The following is a 21,993-nucleotide window of genomic DNA, read 5'->3' as shown; positions in this document are numbered from 1 at the left end:
ATGTATTTGACCTTCGCTATGATGCATATGCAGTTTCAAATAATCATAGGATATACAGATTTTTCCGAGATTCTTAGAGATTGTAAACAATCAATTTAGGCAGCATCTAAATTTCTGTTTTTTTAAAATACATATGTCTCCAGCTCCCCTTTAGGCCTGCATACATCTAACAGTTTAAAACAACAAACAAAATTTACTCAGATGCAATGCAGAGGATAAAGCAGTAAAGAGTGAAGCTTGATTAGCTGCATAAACACGTGCAATTCAACCCTCCTTAGGAGCAAACCAGGGCTGAAGCAATTAACTAAAAAACCCTGCATATCTATAACCTGAGGTTTCCCTAACTATTAAATACAATACATTTTCCCAATTCTACAACTGCCATCTTTTGCACTACCACTCTCTATTATTATGCCCAATGGGTACCATACTATACATGCATAACACATACGTCTTTCCATTCTACATCTGTGGACTGGTTTTATGATATACATGGTGAAATAATTTTTCTTTAGTGAAAGCTTAAAAATCTTCTGTCTTCATGCTGCCATTCACCACTTTTTTTTCCTTCCCTGTTGTGTTTTTTTATTTTTTTTTTTTTTGGGGGGGGGAGGTGTTTAAAGTTATTTTTTCCCCAGATGTTATTTCAGACATTCAGCCTATTGAGTAGTAACTCCCTACACTGGTGCAGGAGAGAAAAGGCAGCTGCCATAGAAAACACATTAAGGAATTAATAACTCTACATGATTGTAAAGCACTACCTAAAATATTGCACCAATTACAAAGCAGTAAAAAGCTGTGACATTAGAGATTGATTCCCACATTACATACCCACAAAGGAGAAAAATTAGGGTCTTACAGGCAATTTTAACAATAAAACATGTACCTATATATAGAGATAGAGGCTTTGAACTTACATCCTTGCATACAAATGCAGTGACCAGCTTATCCACTACTACAGATGTCTCAAATGACTTCAGCCTCCGTGGTGTTCCTTGCACACGCTGGTAAGGGACTGCAGCCTCTCAAAGCTGATCTCTCTCCCACTGTGCTGCTGCTCCTTACTTACTGCACACTGTTCAATAATGTAAACTAGAAAGTTAACCCATGAAGACACATGCAGGTTACTTTCCAGTTGACCCTTAAATTCTTCCTACTCTTGGAGTCCAGGTAGGATTTAAACCCAAAATTTTGAAGTTATGTCATGCTAAGAATAGTGTATGTAGTTTAGCCAGAAGTATTCTGATGCACAATCCACTTTAAAAACTCTTCTGTGTGTCAGTAATTTCACATAATGCAGCACATTCATTAAACTGAATGATGCTGAAGAAGCAAAAATTCAAGGCCAAATCCTTTGCCATTTTTAAGTTTAGCATGAAAAACTAGAGACAAATGTTTCATTCCTATGTTGAAGGAGCCATGTATAGTGAAATGAAAATCACTGTTCACTGGTGGATATTAATTTAATTAATTTAAATTTTTCAGTTTTTGTATCTCAGCCACATTGTGATACCACTGCTCAAATAAACCTGAAAAGGTGTAGGGAGATTGAGCACCTTTTCTTTTAGAGAAGCAGTGCAGAAAAGTGACCAGGTATTAAAATTGTGATGAATGAAATCTTTTTGACGGCAAATAGAATGTCAAATATGCAATCCATGCCATTTTTAGTACACTGCATAATTTAAATTACAAGTAAAGTCCATTTCTTTTGCTTTTAAACTAGATCTTTCTGTTGTGTTCTTTTGTGCATTGCTTTTGAGTGTCTTCTTGCAGGTTGCATTTCAGCACACCACTGCCTGGCAAATTTGTTTCACAAACAAATACACTCTTAGGTAATTGCATTTATCTACAATGACAATCTACAATTAATCTGCTTGAATTTGGTCCAGTTTTCTAAACTCTTTAGCATACTTCATAATCCCTGTTAGTACAACAGTCGCAGGGTTGGTAAGTGTAAGATTCAGCTCCTACCATTTGCAAACAGGTCATTTGCAAAGACATCAGATATCACTGACTAACTGGCTATGCTCAGAAACTGCTCCTGGGCTTGCTTAGCTGGGGCCAGCTGATTTCTGCACAGAATATAAGGCTCTTACAGTGGTAAAAGCAAAGGGAAAAAAAGAGAGACTGAAAGTTATCTTTTATCCATTATTACCTGGTTCAAGCAAAGTACATTTTTGACCTGTGAACTTTTATTCACTGGAATAGTACAAAATTTTATCCTGCTTTAGCAGTCTGGCTGCACCAGGTGATCCCACTGTGGGGGTCCCTTCCAATCTTACCTATTTTGTGATTTTGTGAAAATATTTCTGTTTGGCAACGATTTCAAAATCTGCTCATCTATATGCAGCTATCCAAAATTCAGCTGAATTTTAAAAATCATTTTAATACTGAGTGGTCAGGTCTAGTGGACAGTGTCCCTGACCATGGCAGGGGGGCTGGAACTTGATGATCTTTATGTCCTTTCCAACTCAAACCATTCTGTGATTATGAGAAATGGCCAAGCACTTAAAGAGAAATAATAAGTAAGAGAAATTAAAGCAATAAACAAGACTGTGACATGAGTGCATGAGTGCCTGTAGATGGGTGTGTGAACATGTGGTAGTGTGTTCCAGCCTGGACTAGCTGGTGTACAGGAGAGCCATAGAGCAGGGATGAGGGCCCAGGATCCAGGCAGGGAAAGGAGAGTGGCTGTCCTGCTATTCAAGGGATCAAAGGGCTGTGTAGTCAGCCATGTGAGTGTTGTCTGTGTGTGTCCCTGAGATACGTGCTTAGATATTGCTACTGTCTGAACCTGGAAATGTGGAAACTGGAGTCACCTACACTGACATCCAGATCTCCAGGTACACTAACCCAGAATCCAAAGGACAAGGAGTAGGAATCACCAGGTGCTGGGGTCTACTCAAGGCAGCAGGCCTATAACCACCCTCTGCACAGTCACTTAAGTATCAGGAAATGCAGACGCTACAGTTATTTTTGTGGTCCTAATTTGATCTCTGTTGTACTTGTGTTTCAAAAGTCTGTCTTTGATTACATGACCTCGTTTATGTTTTTCAGATTCAGTGTTTAGGACAGATGATGTTTACCTTATGAGTTGCTGTGTATCCTTTTTTTGCAGTTCCTAGGCCTCACTGTGTGACATTCAAACCTTAAAGTGAGGATGAAGTGATTAATTTCCCATGAGTCAGTTAAGAAGTGTATCTAGGTGCTTCACATTCAAGTGATGTTTTCTTCTTTCTCCAGATGTGGGACTGAGGCACACAGGATCTCAGTGAAAAGTCACAGCTACAGTTCAAAGCCTGTGTGTTAGCAATTCAGGAACATTAAAACAGGGAACACACTGCTAGTTTCTCCTCTGCAAAGTCTGGTTTATACACCTTTCTTACCAGATACAGACCAAACCCAAGTTCGTCAGAGCTGCACAAAACTTCCTTAGCCATAAGAATGGTTTTTCCACACCTGCAATCATTTGGTGTATTACTAAACCCCTTTTAATTTCTTCAATTAATGAGAAAGAGGTACGATGATTTGTAATTTTTCTTACAAATGTTGAGTATCACTAAACCAATGCCTTGCAAGAGGATATATCAGGCAATATAATGAAACAGAAGAAACAAACCAAGAAAACCCATGCAATGTTTGTATAGTCTCACCAGTAGTGTATCTCCAAGCGCATGCTGGAGGAGTTAAATATGTTGCCCTTATCTTACTGATGACAAAGCTAATGCACTCCTAGATTTAAGACACGGGTTTGCTCTATATCACCTGCCAGAAGAATGATACAGCTGAGAGAAGAGCCTCTCACAAAGCACTTTTTTATTCATTATTCCAAAACATTTTACAACCATGGGTATTACTTACTGTGGTATCTACACTTGGATAAATTCAATTGTAGAAATATTACACAGCAGTAGACAGATTACACAGTAATCAGGGAGAGAGAACCCAGTCCCATAACACTGAAGTCAGTGAAACCCATTGGATTGTAACAGGCATGTTACAGTCATGGAGTAGTTCTGAAAATGCCATCTAAGTTTCTGCATAACTCCAAACAGGACCTACATGACCCACATACAGAAATGTATCTATGTCCACAATTTAGCAGTTTATTCAGCAAAAAGATATTCCTCAGACATATTGTTGCTTAGGTTTAAATATAAAAAAATATAGCTCTGTTTTCCAGGCAAGCAGATATACAAAAATGTCAAGAAATATATAACTTCCAGGAAGGAATGATAAACTTACAAACACAAAACATAATACTCTACTTCTCAAACAAAATACCAGATGGAGACTTTATCATTCCAGTTAAGTCCCTTATCCTAAAGTGAAATGTACATATTAATGCAGCTGAAGACTCAGGCCATATTCTTGACCAACTCACCACAAAAGTCACATTGTAGTTATACCTTTATTGTCTTCTGGAGTTTTAACACAGAAAAGTAACTCATTTACCTGAAGGTGTAGAATGTGTATTGACACTGCTCTTCCTGAACAACTGCTACTTGGTTAAGAGTTTGTATTTTAAATTCTAATCCTGTGCATATGGACACAGGGGTAACGCTTTATTTCCTGTTCTTCACAGGAAGGATATCTGTAATCCAGTAGTGAAACAGAGATGTGGCTACCTTGGCATGATCTGAAACAAAGAAAACACATTCCTCCTGAAATACCTGCATGACATATCTGAAGACTATGAAAAAGACTTGTGCAAACATCTGTTACCATTCAATATTAACATTTCAGTAAAACCAGAGCAGATACTGGAGCTTGAAGCCTAATACCTGTGAATTTTTATTTAAGCAAGTGCATTTTATTTTAGGTCACTCATTTGTATGAGACATCATTTTGCTCGTACACTTTGAAATTTCCTATTTGTTATGATTCAATAATTCAGAAAAAATGAGATTGAAATGACATGATCTTATGGACAAAGCTGCTTTCTATCCGGAGAGTAATTTCACACATCATTATTTAACTTACCTAGAAGCCCCAGTTGAGAGTGAGTCATATTGTACACATAGCTGCATTAAAGCCTCAAAATGCTATGACTTCTCTCTTAATTCAGAGATTACCTATGTGACTTTATTGATTTTTAATGATAGGATTTCCTGCAGTACTTATCATATAATAATCACATTTAAGATGATTCTATAACATTATGCTAATACAGTTTTCAAATTTCTTTTTCTTTGAATGCTCATTCATTAAAAAAAAAGAAGTATAAATTTCATCATTTTAAGGACACTGTATATCCAGCCTCTGCATTGTTGGCACACAGTAACTGTATTAAATCTGGTCTGCAAAATATACCTCCCCCTGCAATGAAGACTTATATAAATGACAATTCTCCAAAAAAAGGCAGTTAAAAGACGCTTCTAGCTCTGCCATGAGTGATAATTTCCTAGGCAACAAGGGAAGAGTATGCTTGAGATTTGAAACTAACCAACAAAGGAAAATGTTAATAGGTAATAGAATGAAGTTGATGAGCAGAAGTTCATAAATGAGTTCATAAATTAGGAGATAATGACTTTTTTTTAATTAGGCGATCACCTATGCTTTAATAATTGATGTGAAATGGGAATTAAGTAGCTCTCATTTCCAAAGCTAGTTTCCAACCAGCAAAAGGGGCATTACTTCCAGTCACAGCTCTTCTCCTTTGCCCACCGCACTGTGGAGGAACATGAAGGTCTCTGGCTTCCTTTTGCTAACGGTCATGGACTTTCTACCAGGTAACAGCAAAGCCCCATCATGAGAAATCCATGTCTATGTGACTTCTAAACATTCTCTTCCCTGCACTTACAGAAGATTTTAGATAGACGTAAGTACTTTTTGTTAAAGACCACCAAATAAATGGAACTGATAATAGGACATTTTCTTCTCTTTTACAGACAGATAACAGTAACACTCTAAATAACCAAGTTCACATGAACATTCTTGACCAACTTCAACTTTGTCTGATCATTCATGTACAAGGTCAAAGGCAACTCGATGGAATATCTGAAGCACAAAGTACAGGGTAAGTTGATGGAGGATGACAACTAAACAGAAAAACCTGTGCCTCTGAACCATTGAATTTTTAGGTATTTTTTCTCCTTTAAGTGAAGGGTTAAAAGATAACAGGTACTGTTGATAATTTTTGTGTCTGAATCTCCTTAGCATTTTCTTTTTCCTGCAAAATTTATCAGACCCTACCATCACCCTTGTTAGGACTTTCTTCGATATGACTGCAAATATTGGGATCTAAGATCTTAAGATAAAACAGAAATTTATTTATTGTTTCTTTTTTCTTTTGGATGCATTGTGATTCTCAATCTGAGTAACAGTGTAAGAGATGCAAAGGAAATACCAAATCATGATATTGAACCAGCAGTTTTGAATTTGTAACCTGCAGACCTGGAACAGCCCACGGCTTTATTCTAAATTCTTTATTCTGATTTATCATCAGTAGGCATAAACTTGCCAAGTGGGACTTGGTAACCTCAGTGGAAAGTTGGATGAAACCATAACATCCAGATATGAGGAAATGAAAGACATAATGGTATGCATAAGTTGTAACTTTTACTAGTGGAGAATGTGCACTTATTTGAAGAGATTTAACACTTCTCATTTTTTCTTACACTTCCCTTCCTGGATAAAACTGAACAAAACATAGCAACCATCTTTACTTCCTTGATGATGGTATCTTAAGTAGAATCATAACTATTGGAAACATACTGTTTCTTGAACTACATGGAATAAAATGTTTATTTTGTAAAAATAATACACCTTCCTAAAATCAAGGGGTTCTTTATCATGTTAATATGGAATGACCTTTCCTTCTAGTACTTCACATCCCCATAAAAATAAAGAAAGAAAAGACAAGATAATAAGACAAAGTAATAACAAAATTAAAGCTTACTACTATGTACTGTGCATTTTTACCTTCATAAACAGCCCTAACTTGTCTTTCTATAACAAGAACTTTAATTTGTTAACACAACCTTTGTTGTTATTATAGAAAGGTATTATATTACAAAGGTCTTTGTAACAACTCTTATCACCTGCTCATTGGGAGTGAAAACTAAAATGTGAAAAACCCACGATGGACAAGATGACCTGATTTTGAGCCAAAAGTAGGGAAAAAATAGAGTACAGTTAAAGGTCTAATTCAAGGTAAAATTTCAGAGCATTGTGTTTTCATTCACTGAGTTTCTGGAATTACAAATAGAATGTATTTTTTAAAGTCAGCTGAGGAAAATTAATGACTAGCAGATGTTTAATTATCCATTAATAATTCATAGGAATGTTTTTTCCCTCTTTCTTATGTTGTTGTACCTCATGAAAATAAAATAAACTTCTATGGTTACACCACTGTGAACTTGGAATTAGATTTGAATTGAGCCCAGAGTGATAGCAGTTACTAGGGAAAAAAAATCAAGTGGAAGAGTAAACAATTCCAGGCTGTACCAGCAGAAACATTATTGAATTTTAAAAATCACTCAGAAAATTGTCTTTTGCTTTTTCAAGTGATGAATACATACATTGGAAAATTAGGGGTTTTAATTTGCTTCTGTTTTCTCTCTTCATTTTGAGATTTCTGCTATAGAAAAGTAAACACAGCAACTTGTCTCAAGGCTGCAAAACCCAATAGAACTCCAACTGATTGTATAAAAGTTATATAAGGCCTGCAAAGAATACCCTGAATGTTGTAATTTCAATTCCATTTGGATTTAATCAAGAAAAAATGAATTAGTGTGTTCAATAAAGGGCAATACCATTTTCAGGATTCCTGCTGAGTTTTGCTTGGTTTGCACACATGTTTTACGTCCAATGAAACAGTGTGATTATAATTAAGATCAGAGATTGTAGGCTTGAAATGCACAGAAGGATTTCATTCCATGTATATGTGGATACTTAACATCCATCAGAACCTTAAGGGATGTCATACTACATATCTACCCTTAAAAGAATACATAATGTACTCCTCTAAGAGCATTCTTTTAAAAATGTATCAGATCTGAACTGCACAGGCAGGAATTCTCTCTTTACTCTGTCCAACACACAGCATTCAGTAGGCTCCAGTCTTGATGAGGATCTTTAGCCAGTATCATGCTGTAAATTATTTAATGAAGTTACAAGCAGATGTCTCTTCTTTGAATGCTGTTGCTAAGCCTCGATGGCTAGGATCTTAATTACACTGTTACCACACTGCTACCAGCTCTGCTGTTACTCTTCAGAAGACTTAAGAGTGCTCTCAACTCCGATTAAATTCTTTAGGAGGCCAGATAATTCAGTATATCCTGTAGATTTTTGTCTGATGCTGCAACACAAGTTCTAGTAACTAGTAGCAATGACTCTTTAAATGAAGACTACATGGAAAATGAATCATTATAGCTCATGTGGACTACATGCTGATCCCATATTCACTTGAAGAACTATTAACTGCACAAGAAGAGATTCTACTAAAATTATAGGAGTTATAACAGAGAACAGAAGGAGCCTGTGCCTCAGGCATAAAAAAATTTAGTAACACAGTAATTTTTCTTTTTATGAATGACTTCAGAATATCATTTTTTATAAAGAGTAACTAAATTTTTACATTATCAATAGTATTTTTTAGAAACTTTGTTTATAAACAAAACCAAAACTGTAAATCAAAATTCAGCTTGCAAAGTCTGTATATTAAAGAAACCGTGTGGTAACAAGGAAGAAATAAAATAATGGGTTTTATTGATTCTTATAGCATGTAAAATTAATCCTTAGCTGGAGGAGTGAAATCTCCAAGATAAAGAAGTTCAATCCTACAATTTAAAAAGTCTATAATGGGAATGTATTAAAATTATGCTTTAAATATTATTAAATCTTAAAGCACCTCAGATTTTAAAAATATTGGTTTAAACCCCTGAATCATCTTGTATTCCGTAGTTGCTGCAAAGTCAGAAAAGCTTCTATATTGATTATAAACAAATGGCAAATAAATATTTTAATGTATTTTTGGTGGGAATTATGGTTTCACATCTTGTATAAGCCTGTATTTACTATTACATCATTATTTACAGCTTCCTAATTAAAAAAAAAGAAAGTGGTGTGAATTTTAGTTCATACAAAAGTATCAGTGTATGAACAAGAGTGAATAGTACTTACCAGCAGACATCATAGATTGTTCTTGGAATTGTTTCAAAGCATCCTTCAATCTCTCAATATCCTGCAGCAATACAAGGGATTTTAGCCGATGAAGACGAGTCACATCTGAGGAAGAGATGGTGCGAAATTCAAGACACTGTAAGAGCTCTTTGGTAGTTTCTGAATTTACACCAGCATCTCTGCATTCTGATTTCTCTGCAAAAAGTTAGAAAATGATGTTAAAAATATTCAGTGAACTCAGAGAATTTTCCTAATTATATATTTTTTTCCTAAGACAGCATCTTCCTTTTTAATACAAATGACAACCAAATATGTGGTACTAAAGAGTAGCTTGTTAAACATTTTTTTGTTAAGTATTAAAACAATGGTAAAACAAAAACTACAAAAATCAGTAAGTAAAAAGGTCAATAGGATTCATAATGAGAGCAATGCAAGAAGAATCAAATTTTCAAAGTTGGCAGAGAAAGCAGGTGTGAAGAAGAAACTGTACTGTGGCCAAAGCACTGTGTTTTTGCATCCTACACACTATATATTATAAACTGCACACACATTTGGAGAAGGGAACAACTCGTGGAACTACTGCAAAGCACTTCTGGAGGCAAACAATTACTCTAGTATTGCACCTTTATGGTTTTATTTAAAAAGCAAGTATTACAGCATGCAAGACAGCCGTGAAGGACATACATTGTTGTAATGGGTTGACCTTGGCTGGATGCCAGGTGCCCACAAAGATGCTCCATCACTTTCCTTCCAGTGGGACACGGCAGAGAAAATGAGATGAAAACCAACCCATAGGTTGAGATAAGGCAGTTTGCTAAAAAAACCCCAAAACCACAAAAACCCCAACCAAAACCAGCAAATGTTTGCACACACATAACTAAAGAGGAAAAAAGGTTTATTCTCTATTTTCCACCAGTGAGTGATGTTCAGTCACTTCCTGGGAAGCACAGCTTCAGCTCATGTAGTGGCTGCTTTGGAAGGCAAACACTGTAAAATAATGAATGCCCCCTGTTCTTCCTCCCTCCCTTAGCTTTTGTATCAGAGCTGACATTATCTGGTATGGAATATCCCTTTGGCTAATCTGGGTCAGCTGGCCTGGTTGTGTCTCCTCCCAGGATCTTGTCCGTTCCCAGCCCCCTGATGGAGGAGAATATTGGAGAGATGGCACTGATAAGATGCCAGCACTGCCCAGCAGCAGCCAAAACTCTGGTGTGTTATCAACACCTTTAAGGGCCGCTTTGCACAAATGAACTCCAGCTCGGCCAAACCCAACCCAATTATTTATACAGTACTAAAACATAAATTCACTCTTCCATTCCAGTAACAATGTGTTGTCTGTCCCTTTAACCAGACTCCCTTTAATTCTGTTTTTTACCAGCTAGACACCTGAGAAGTACAGAATTTTACCCATTCAGATTTTTAACATATGTACCAGAAGTATAATCCAGTGTGACCATTTGAAAATGCAGCTAAAAGCAATGGCTTCCAATTTTATCTAAAAAAAATAGGGAGTAACCCTAAAGTCATTCAACTAGAGAAGGCAAACAGCATATTGTCAGATCTATTTATAAACTGGGATTTGTCTAACAAGCAAGTTAGTCACACTGATTTATAGATATCATATCTCGTCTTGAGATGAAATTCCTTTCACCTAAGAATTCCTCTCTGTGGATTCCGAAGTCCTCACTGGCTCAACACTCCAATCTGCTTGTTTCAAACTAGAGCCAGTCAGTTTGTCAAAAACTGCCAAAACCTAAACTTGACTTGCAGGAAAGATGGAAATTCAACAACACTCTTAAAAATCAACATACAACACAGCTGTGGACAACTCATCAGGTTTCTGTTCTGGCTCATGTATTAACGGCAGAACTTGAAGAATTTGCAATCTTGCTTGGTCACTGTGGAGTCCCACTACAGCAAATGCAAGTAGCTTAGCTTGCATTTACTTAGCCATATGGAGAAGTAGTAAAATTCTTAATTTTGGTGATGGAAATACCTTTGCCAGAAAGTAGGATAGATTTCAAATGCTAGGCTTAGTATGAAGATCTGATGCAGCAGGAAAATTTAACATTAAGCAAAGAAAATTCTATGTTTAATCTTGAAAAAATTAACATGAAATCCCTGATGTCATCTTAACAAGGTTTTTACAGTAATTCTGTAAACAAAAGATTAATTTTATGGTACTAGAAGCTGACAGCTCTGCCTTAAGATGGACTAATACAAGTAGGTAAGCTATTTAATATTCTCCATTCAGCTCCACAGTGACCAATGAACACTGGATAGGACATTAGGGATAAATCCATGCAATTCTTTTAAAAGTACTAGGGAATGTGCATTGAGCATCAGTTCCCATTCCCAATCATTTCATGCCAATATACTTTCCCAGTGCCAATAGTATCTTCCCTGTTCCTTTGAATGCTATCTGTCTAGATTTCCTTATAGAATACAAATAAATCTCCTCCTGGGAAGCAGAACATTCTTAAAAGTAGATTGGTTCAGAGATACTAACCATGAAAGTAGTTTAGGATAGCAACTACCCTTATTTGAAGTTCTCTGAAAGCAAGTAATCGTTCTGGATGTTTGCTTGCAGAGGGAAAAAGAATTATAACCACTTGTCCCAAGTGCATTGGAATGTTTAGGAGAAGAGGTAGGAACATCATGTATATTTTTAAAGACAGAGAACCACAGTTTTTTTCTATTGATGTGACTTCTTACATATTCATGTATATACCAGAAAGTGGGACAAATACAAGGTACTCACATGCCTTACTTCTCACATGTCTCTCTTCAAGAGAGATACTTCTTTAGTAGATTTGTCCCATTTTTCAGCAGTAATAAACACATATCCATTTTCCCCTGCATGGTAATACTCATGAAAAGAAAGGATAAAGAGTGGTACATACTGTCAGCAAAATAAATTTGTTGTGTTGCCTGCAGGAAGTCCAGAATGCTATCTGCCTTTTCACCTATGTCTTTTAAGACTGCTGCTTCTTCTTTGTTGTTTTTGTCAGGCTGATACGTAAAATCCACACTGGTCACTTTTGTTACTAAGCCAGCTGCTCTCCTTTTTTCTTTCTGTCGCTTCTTTTTCAATTTCCTCTTTTTGTTTTTGCTTATTTTGGGACCGTCTGCTTGCTGCATCTGTAAATTATCTTGAACAACAGTCTCTTGCATTCCCAAATCTGTTTGTTCTCCATGTAAATTACTAGAGATTTGTAAACTGCTCTTTTGTTTCTTCCTTCGAATGCGCTTTCTCTTGGCTTGCCCTTGATATTCCTCTTCTGCAGATTCAAAAGAGACATGAGAGCTGTAAATAAGAAGATCTGTAATAAGCATTTTAGAACCGCATGCAATGAAATATGACACCCTTCAAATTCTGGGATACCTGAGTGGCTCTAACCTTACTTTCATGCTAACAATGTCCTTCAGTACTACAATGTCAAAGTCAACTTTTCTGAATGCATTAAAAATACAAGCTTTTCCCCTTCTGCTTTCAATAAAGACTGTATTCTCCTTCATCCTACATACTTTACATCTCATTTACTTTCTTAAGGCTGATAATATGGTTCTATACAGAGTGAGGTCAAAAGAATCCCCGAAGCAAAAAGCAGTAGGGGCCGACTGGGTGACCTGACATGAGAGAACTCCCCAAAGAGTCTCAAACCACCAGCTGGGAGATTTGACCAAGAACACCACATAATTTACAATGAAAGATGATAGTGTTTATATTGATGATATCCCTTCATGACAATGCTGTGCTTTAAACACACCAGGCATCTGTTTCTGACTCATCTCTTTTCTCCTCCTTAAACACTCTCCTCCTTTGGGGTATCTTACTGCTAGCTCAGTTTTAGACATCACCTTTATAGGAAAAGCATTCAAGGCAACAGTGACCTTGGTAAGTAATCTGTAATCTCTTTAACAGCCTGCCTTGGGTTCTATTGTTCCCCTGCTACATTATAACTTCCTTACTACCTAATTCTTCAAAAGCTTCAGATGTCACAGGAAATAAGTTCCTCTTGCTCTTCAAGACAGCTTTTGCACTTCTTTACTCAGATCTTAACCCTGTACACAAAGCTCAATTTTTAAAGTAATCTCTGACCCTGAACTGATGGCTCCTCCCACACACTCACTTCGAGGATTAACCCTTTTAGCACTAGCCAAGGAAGATTTGGCCAGAAACCAAAACCCATCTTCCCTCTGAGTGCACTGCTGCTGAAGTCCATATTCGTGTCTACAATAATTGCTGTCCAACTAACTGGAATTCCCTCATTCATGGTCTAACAAAATCCTCACACATTTAAACACCACCGATGGCAGAATGCCAGTTTTCTTCTATATACTGAGTTTGCATGGCAAGATTTTGGTCACAGTGGTTACAGAGATGACTTCAGTGAAAAGTTGCCAGAAGCTTCCCCTAAGTCCAGCAGAGCCAATGTCAGCCAGCTCCAAGATGGACCTGTTGTTGGCCAAGGCTGAGTCATCAGTGATGGTAGTAATGTCTCTGGGATAACATAGTTATCCATATAAATTTCATATATATATATAAAATACCATCAAGAAGGTGTAAGAGACGGTCCAAAGATCCCTCATCTGCCTCATGACCATCGCCAAGGACAGAGACTGAAACCCCTAGAAAAAGGGACTCTAAAATCTCAACACAGGAGTTCTGGCCTGGCTGAGGTGGGATGTTGGCCAAGTGCTGCCTGCAGGTGTGTTCAATGGAAAAACCCCACACGCGCTTCTATCGGAACATCAGAACCTGAGCAGAAACAATGGGCAAGTCACGGTGAATTGACTGTGCCTGCTGACCTGTTCTGGTTGACACTGTACCTGCTGATGGCTGACCTGCTCTGAGTTCTCAAAACAAACACACTGTAATGATTTCCTCCACCTTTTGGCCAACTGCCTGTCGCTTCGGAGAGGACTATAAGGACCCCTGAGTTAACCAAAGACTTTGTGATCACCCCATGGAAGAAGACGGTTTTATTGGCCGGGTCACGAGGACTTCGTCTCTCCGTTGGTAGCTATAACCCACACCCTCTTTCTCTTTTCTCACTATCCTTTATTTCCCTTCAAATCCTTCTATCGCATTTGATGTTGGCACTGATAAATGTGCATTTGTTTGATGAATACTGAAATCCCCTCTGTGTTATTTTTTGCACTCTGAGATGAGTAAACGAACCATCAGGACCCCTGCTTGCATTAGCGGATCGTGACAGAAGGGGAAAAAAGTTATTGTGCAGAAGCAATTGCAACTAGAGAAGAGCAGAGTGAGAATAGGTGAGACAACTCTGCATACACCAATGTCAGTGGAGAAGAAAGTCTCCAGATGCCAGAGCAGATTCCCCTGCAGTCCGTGGTGAAGCCCATGGTGAAGCAGCTGTGCCCCTGCAGCCCATGGAGGTTCATGGTGGAGCAGAGATCCTCTTGTGGAGGACCCTCCAGTTGAGCAAGTGCAAGGCTGAGGGATGCTGTGACCTCGTAAGAAGCCCATGCTGGAGCAGGGTCCTGGCAGGATCTGTGGCCCTGTGGAGATAGGAACCCTATCCCCACACTGCACTGGAGCAGGTTTGCTGGCAGGACTAGTGACCCCAGACATCCCACACTGGAGGAACGGTTCCTGAAGGACTGCGTGCTGTGGGAAAGGACTAACGCTGGAGCAGTTCATGAAGAGCTGCAGTCTGTGGGAAGGACTCATGCTGGAGGATTGTCTCCCATTGGATGGACCCCATGCTGGAGAAGGGGAAGAACTCCTTTCCCTGAGGAGATGAAGAGCCTGTAACCCTTATTCCCCATCTCTCTTTGCTGCTGGTGGGGAGGAAATAGCGAATTGGGAATAAAGTTAAGCCTGGGAAGATAGGGGGGAAGGAGGGGGAGAAAACAGAAAGGTGCTTTTAAGATTTGATTTTACTTTTCACTATCCTGCTCTACTTTTGATTTGTAATAAATTCAATTATTTTCCCCAAGCTGAGTCTGTTTTGCCCATGACAGTAATCAGTGAGTAACCTCTTCTTGCCCTTATCTTGTGAACTTTTAGTAATATTTTCTATCTCCTGTCCAGCTGAGAAAGACAGTAATAGAATGGCTTTGGTGGGTGCCTGGAGTTCAGCCAAGGTGAAAACACCACATTCTAATGTTTTGCTCCAGAAAGTTACGATATTAATCTTTCCCTCAATCCCTACCTGCATGCTTCTAAATTCCTAACAGTGCCTTGAGCCTAGTGCACTTATTTATCTGGATTTACACCATTCTCTTAGGGTCGAAGCAGCCTTGCTTGGCTAAGGCTGGTGTGATAGAGGAGAGACATCTGAACCTAATGCTTGTTTCAGAATGATATGCATAATCTCCTGAACTGTCTCAGACATTCTCAGTATGTTTGGCTTTCTCGACACTCCTCCCCCTAACCAGTCTTTGTTACTATTTTCTCCATGGTTGGAGGCCCTCTCTTTAATTTCTGTTTCTTTTTCTGTCTTGAACTCTGCCAGCTCTAAGCCACTTTCTCTTTAAATATCACTACAGACTTTTAGTTCTTTATGACTCACTGCAAAGCAATTTTCCATACTTTCAATGAAGAAGACTTCATAAAAATAAATTTGCTGCATTGTAATTGAACACCACAGCACATTAAAGACATGCCAAACATCACCCCGGACCCACAGTGTGGAATGTTTCGCACCCATGGTATTTGAGCTAAATATCTTTATATGTGATTTGGACATATGGAATGTGGGAAAAATAATGTCTGTGTCATCCTGAAGGAATAAAATATCAGAACTGAAGGCAGATATGAATGGTGAAAGATGCTATAAACAAAACATCAGTGTTTCATCTTGAGATCTAATTTGGGTTTTCATGGAAGTTTTTGTGTTAAAATAGGTGAATTTCACTGCAAATATATATACATTGTTTTGCAAAATTTCTCAGCCCTCTGTTAACCTGAACAGTACTGTTTGCTAATAACACTACTTTAATCAATGCTCTCAGCAAAGTGGCCTAACCTTGCTCTTTATGCATCTGAGACCCCCAAATCTCAGTGAAACTATAGCATGGTGTGCAGCCAAGCACCCTTCTTTGGTTTGAAATCACTTGAAAAAAACCAGGGCAGAAGCCAGGACAAGGCTTAAGATAACCAGAGTTCTGAGTCAAATCCAAGAGTTTCCTTATCCTAAGTAGCTCAGGACAGCAGAAGGTCTGAAGAGACCACAGTGAAGCTGTCAAAAGGCAGAATGAATGTAGTCTTCCCATGTGTAGGTATTAAGATAAATGCCTGACTGAAAGGAAACCAGAACTATGCTGACTTTCCTCCAACACAGGAAACAAACACAAGACTACCTAGTTCTCTTGAAGAGCTAGAGTGGCACTCCTTTAGCAGCTTTGGTCATTCTTTGCCCTGTATTCTAGTATCTACTGCTCCATGTGTGGGAGCTACCAGTGATTCAACATCAGGAACAAATACAATTAGATGCTTACGAATGCAAAGCAATGCACACAAAGGGATTAATTTGAACAACTCAGTAGGAGTAAAGTGAGCTGTTACCAGCTCAGGAAAAACAAAAGCCATACCTGTGCATCAGCAGGGAAAGCTCAACGAAAACATGTGCTCAGTTGGTATCAGTGATCACAACAGCTAACAACTTGTTTGCATACATAAGAAAAGAGATGGAAAATAACAGGAAAAATATTCCAAAGCTATTATATAAAGCTGTTGTACTGTTCAAGCTTGTAATGCTCCATTTCTTAGCATAATTCCAGAACCGTAAGATTTTGGCAGGCAAAAGGAGGACCCTCACAGAAATTAGCAGAGAAAGAAACTCCAAAATTATTTATATGATTTGACTTGAAAGAGTAACAAAATAGACTTAATTTCTACCTCCTCTTGTGAAAACAAGGTGACATGCAATTAATCTGAGCTGTTTGACAAGCTAATAGAAGTAAAACCTTTTTTTCACTAATGGTAGTGTTTGCTATCGATCTCCCATGCGTGTGGCATAGAGGAGCCAAAAGAACTGCTTGTTCATACAGCCAGCAAGGCTACCTGATTACAACAGCCATGCTAAAATATATATGAAAGTTATACAAGAAACATACACCATAAAGTTTATGTCACAGCCCACACAATGACCTTAACAAATGACATATTCAGTGGGATCTGCCTCCCACAGCTTTAGCTGCCTGAAAATACTTAGTGCATACTTAGACCTATGCTCCTTATGATAACCCAAAAGACACTTTCTTCTTTAGAAAGCAGTTTATCTCATCATAAACCAGCAGGGACGGAAATGTAACCTGAAGGTCTTCATCTCCCTCTCCCTTTCCATTAACCACAAAGGAAATTGAGGTGATGAGTTCTGACTAGATGCTTGCAACACCTGAGAAGAATCAGTCTTTTCTACAGAAAATACCAGTACACAGGAAGGTGTTTCTTAACATGAGTCTGCTCATCAGATGATTTTTACTAATTAACAAAATCCACTGTTTTATAAAAACCCCAAACAAGATCCGACAGTTGAATGATTCTTTACATTTCCAGCCAGTAGGGAGGCCTGATAATTTTTCAATAGATATGAATTTGGTTCTAAGACTTTTTCCCACAGACAGATTTGCAATGACAAAGTAAGTAATTCTAAAAAATGGAGGAAAATATACACGATGGAAGCAATCTCAGTATGTTGACTGAGTACTTAAGTAATAATGATAGTAACAGCTTTTGAACTACACTAACTCTAGCCATAACTATAGCTACAGCTTGCTCTGATTCCACAAGAGCTGATGATTCTTCTCCTGTTCCATATTGGTCTGTCACCTTTCCCCCTCCTAAGAACTATTTCTGCTCCACAAGTTGCTTAATTGATCACATAATCCAATTCTCCAGGAGCAATTGACTCTATCTAACCTGTTTAGTCTGCATTTGGTGCTCTTTCAGACTGAGCAAAGTGTCTTCCAGATGGAATGCCCATATACGTTTTCCAGTCACAGTCATAAATTTCTAAGCATTTCTTTCAGCCTTAATAAGAACCCCTTCCTCAGGAACTGTTCAGAGTTCCTTTTTTTTTTTTTTTTTTTTTTTTTTTTTTTTTTTTTTTTTTTTTCTTTTCCATAGATTCCTTTTTGGATGCAGTTTACCACACAGGTGCAAAGTCACACTACTCTGACTGACTGTATGATACGGAACTAGGAATGAGCAGCCTCAGAATGTAAGTCAGCACTAAAAGAAAAAGTAATTTTCTAACAGCTTATCTTATCTTGTCTGAACAATTTAAATGTTTTCTCCATTCGAACTGCATGTTTTCTTAACAGAACAGAGGTAGAAATACGTAAAGAAAAAAGAGACTTTATATGAAATAAGAGGACTTAGTTTATACATACAGCTTACTGAATTGTGATAATGAAAAGTCAGTGCAGCCAGTTTCTATCTTCAAGGAAAAACAGAAAACAATGAAAAATCGAAAAAAAATATTGACAGGAAGATTCCCAATCAGCTAACTTTTATTGAGTTCTATTATATTAGGAAGTTACTTTGTATCCATCATCAGAGCAGCTGGAGACACAAAGAGATTAAATAGAAAGCTCAACATAGGCTAAGAGCAACAGCTGACTTCCTCCTGTCCAGAATAACCATCAGCATGAACACACTGCTGGCAACTCCATGATTGAAAATATAAGCTTCCTTGAGTTTATCTTTACTATTTCAGTTCCTTCAGACAATGCCTTCAGACAATGAAAGATGGAAACATTGTAAGACAGCATCCTAGAAGACAGTGAAAAATAGGAGGCTGATTACTTAGATGCCTGCAAGTCTAAGGAATATGAAGTTCCACAGTATGCAAAATGAAATTGGGCTCTAAGATGGGATTTTTGAATGCTAGGGATTTTTTAAAATCAGGTCCCTGAATATTATTAAAACAAACTTCTAGAACAGGGGGAAAAAAAAGAGAGAGAAAAAAAATATGTAAAGCATACTGAGGAAAACAGAGTCCAAGAATATCCACTCAGCTTTGGGAATGCATATAATGTGCTCATCATGATTCAAGTATGGCAGCTGGCTCTCCTGTTCAAGTCCCACAGTTGGCTCTCTGGATGTTGCTCATGGTAATTCTGTTGGGTTTTTGGTTTTTTGGCTTTGGGTTGGTTTCCTTTTTTCAGATGAAACAGGACATATGCCCTCCTGATTTTTCAGCCAGTTTAAGCTCTTTTCTTCTCCTTGATACTGGCTGAATCTTCCATGGTGTACCATGCAGCCAAAGCAGAGGAGTTTAATTTTGGTTTAGGATCTTGTAAGGGTAAAAATGAATGTAATTTTTAGTGCCAATTAAGACATTTGTAGCTGCAATTTGTCCAAGAGTGAGAAGCTGTGGCTGATGAATGCAATAAAATGGAATGGTTCATTAGAATAAAAGTGATACAGAAAGATCTCAGGCACACAAAATGACATTACTATTTTTTCACTCTTTTTTCGGGAAGCTGCTTCAAATAATTTGAAATCAGAGAAAGAAAACCCATTTAAAAACTTAAAAACTTCTATTAATGTGCAACACTTGCAATGTTGTAGAAAATTGCAAAAGATTGGGAGCTGTTTAGGATAGGGACTGTCATTTATTTTTTCATTCATACCATGTATGTGTGCTAACAAATGAAGAATTCACATAAAACTGGCAAATGTTGCTTAACTGCTGCCTACCACAAAGGACTATTACCTCCTGGATTTTAAGCAAATCCAATTAATGCTAATGACAATAATCAGTTAAAGGCAGATATCACTTTATGCATAAATCTTCAATCATAAATGCTCACCTCACTCTATATACAGATGAATTTATCTTACTCATAAGTCAAATTCCTGCCACAGGATGAACTGTACTTGGTCACATCAAACAACTACCTACTACTTTACCCTGTATCAAACAGTAGCCACACACTGCATAGAAGAAAACATGAACTCTGGACTTGCACAGAGGTAGAATAATGGCTGTTCTTTTGCACTTTTTACCCTAAGAATTGCCCTAATTTTGCTTTTCGATTGCTGCTGAGTGCTAAAATGTTGTTTTCATGGTTATTCATCATATTATAAAATCTTACTCCTGCTTGGTAGCAGTCAGTTCTGTGCTCATCATTTTGCAGGTGAATTTTGACTGGTTATTTTTTCCTAAGTACATCACTTGACAACTGTCCAAGATGTGTTTCATCTGTCATTTTTGACAAATCACTCAATCTGGGATTACACTGCACCCAACTCAAGCATTTAGTGCAGTCAATATATATGTGGCCATCAGGAAACCTTCTGATATCACTTCATTCTTCTTACCTGACCATCTATTGAACACAAGTCTCCTGTTGTGACCTCTGTTTTGAGAACTGCTGCATTCTCTTCATCTACTTATCTATTCTGGGGCTTCATCTTTCATGTTATGCCTATGTGCCCTTTTTGGACAGGGGCTTTACCAAACACTTGGTGGAAATTCAAGGAAACCACATCAGCTGTAGCATGATCCTAATCCATGTATTTCCTATGTCTTCGAAGATTCCAAGATGTTTGTATACTTCCTCTTTGCAAACGTTCTGTTGATCTGTCTCATTCACATCACAGGTTATCAAGCATCCACAAATATTATTTTGCATCATAATTTGTGCTGAACTGCCTAAAACAAACAACAGGATAACAGGCTTGCAGGTCCCTGGATGATTTAAGAACTGTTTTAAACAACTGGCTTCACACTATCTAACCTCAAAGTCTCTGACAACAAGGCAATTTGAAAAGCAAGTAGCTATGCATCATTGTCAGTAATACAGGCAATTTTATTTCCTTAAATTTTTTTAGAAAGTTGAGGTGAATAAAATCTGGTACTTTTGGTTTTATTTTATAAATTTATTATCTTGCACGACCATTAAATCACTTCAATTCACATATCCTTTCAGAAAAGCCAGGAAGAAGTGCTGTATCATGGGACTCTCCACAGCATTTTTTTCCACAGCTAACATCAATGCAAAGGATTTATTTAATTTCTCTGAAACAGGCCTCTCTAAATACTCATTCTACACCAAGATCATTGGCTCAAAAGAGTGGCAGACACATTGCTCCTGGTGCATCAAAAGTAAGACCTATTGTCAGTTTTATTCTATATAACATTTGCTCAAACACTCCTTTGCCTGTCTTACCACGTTCTTACATTTAAATATGTTTAATACATCATTTGGGTGTGAATTCAGTTTTTTTAAAGACACCTACTTCTTTCTAACAACTTCCTTTACTCTGTTGTCTGGCTCTGCTGTCTTTCTCTTGCTTTTTCTCAAGCCTTTCATGACAGGTGGTGGGCGCTGGCCTTGAATATCACATATGGTGTCCTTAAGTAGCTTCCATACCACCTGGTACAACTTCCTTCTCTTAGCTGACCTTTTTTAGGTTTAGTAAGTATCTTTATTTTTGTGTAGTGCTCCTTCTTGAATTGTTGAGGATTGTTGTTTATTTCCTGTTGTTTTTCTGGCATGTTGAACCCAATGGTTGCTGTTGTGATGTGCCTCTTGTGAAACAAACTCTACATAGCATAAAAAGTCAAGGGTCTCATTTCCTCTCACAGCCCCACTAACCAATGTCTTGGTTATTTTATTGACTGTGTGTAAATTCTGAAACTTTTCACAACATCCTGATGAGACACTAAGGGGGAAACTGAAGAGCCCATTATTGTTCTCTCTCTGCTTCTCTGATCTTGCAGCAGTGAGTGTTCCCAGTCCCACCTGGATACATGATGAAACAGACTCCAAGCTTGTTTTGCTTTTTGGTATGTACACTCAGTCCACAGATATATTGATCTAAGGCATCCAGGAGACATATGAAACTATTTCAATGCATACATTTTAGCAGTAATGTTT

General features: G+C 37.7%; 1 protein-coding gene across 1 annotated transcript in view; it reads right to left on the bottom strand.

Moving 5' to 3' along the window:
• Window positions 1-3,790: 3,790 nt before the first annotated feature.
• ERICH1 (glutamate rich 1) overlaps window positions 3,791-21,993 on the bottom strand; it is a 65,381-nt gene continuing 47,178 nt past the window's right edge. Inside the window, exons 4-6 of the mRNA XM_066179830.1 lie at window positions 12,030-12,407; window positions 9,127-9,321; window positions 3,791-4,639 (exon numbers count right to left, since the gene is read on the bottom strand). Of these exons, the coding sequence (XP_066035927.1) occupies window positions 4,566-4,639; window positions 9,127-9,321; window positions 12,030-12,407 (647 nt within the window). The 3' untranslated portion in view covers window positions 3,791-4,565. The remainder of the gene's footprint in view (window positions 4,640-9,126; window positions 9,322-12,029; window positions 12,408-21,993) is intronic.

This window comes from Chamaea fasciata, unplaced genomic scaffold (assembly GCF_029207755.1).
Source record: "Chamaea fasciata isolate MVZ Bird 193981 ecotype frontalis unplaced genomic scaffold, bChaFas1.0.hap1 SCAF_3, whole genome shotgun sequence".
Lineage (NCBI taxonomy): Eukaryota > Metazoa > Chordata > Aves > Passeriformes > Sylviidae > Chamaea > Chamaea fasciata.
Note: the sequence above shows the minus strand (reverse complement) of the source record. Positions and strands in the feature narration are given on the sequence as shown.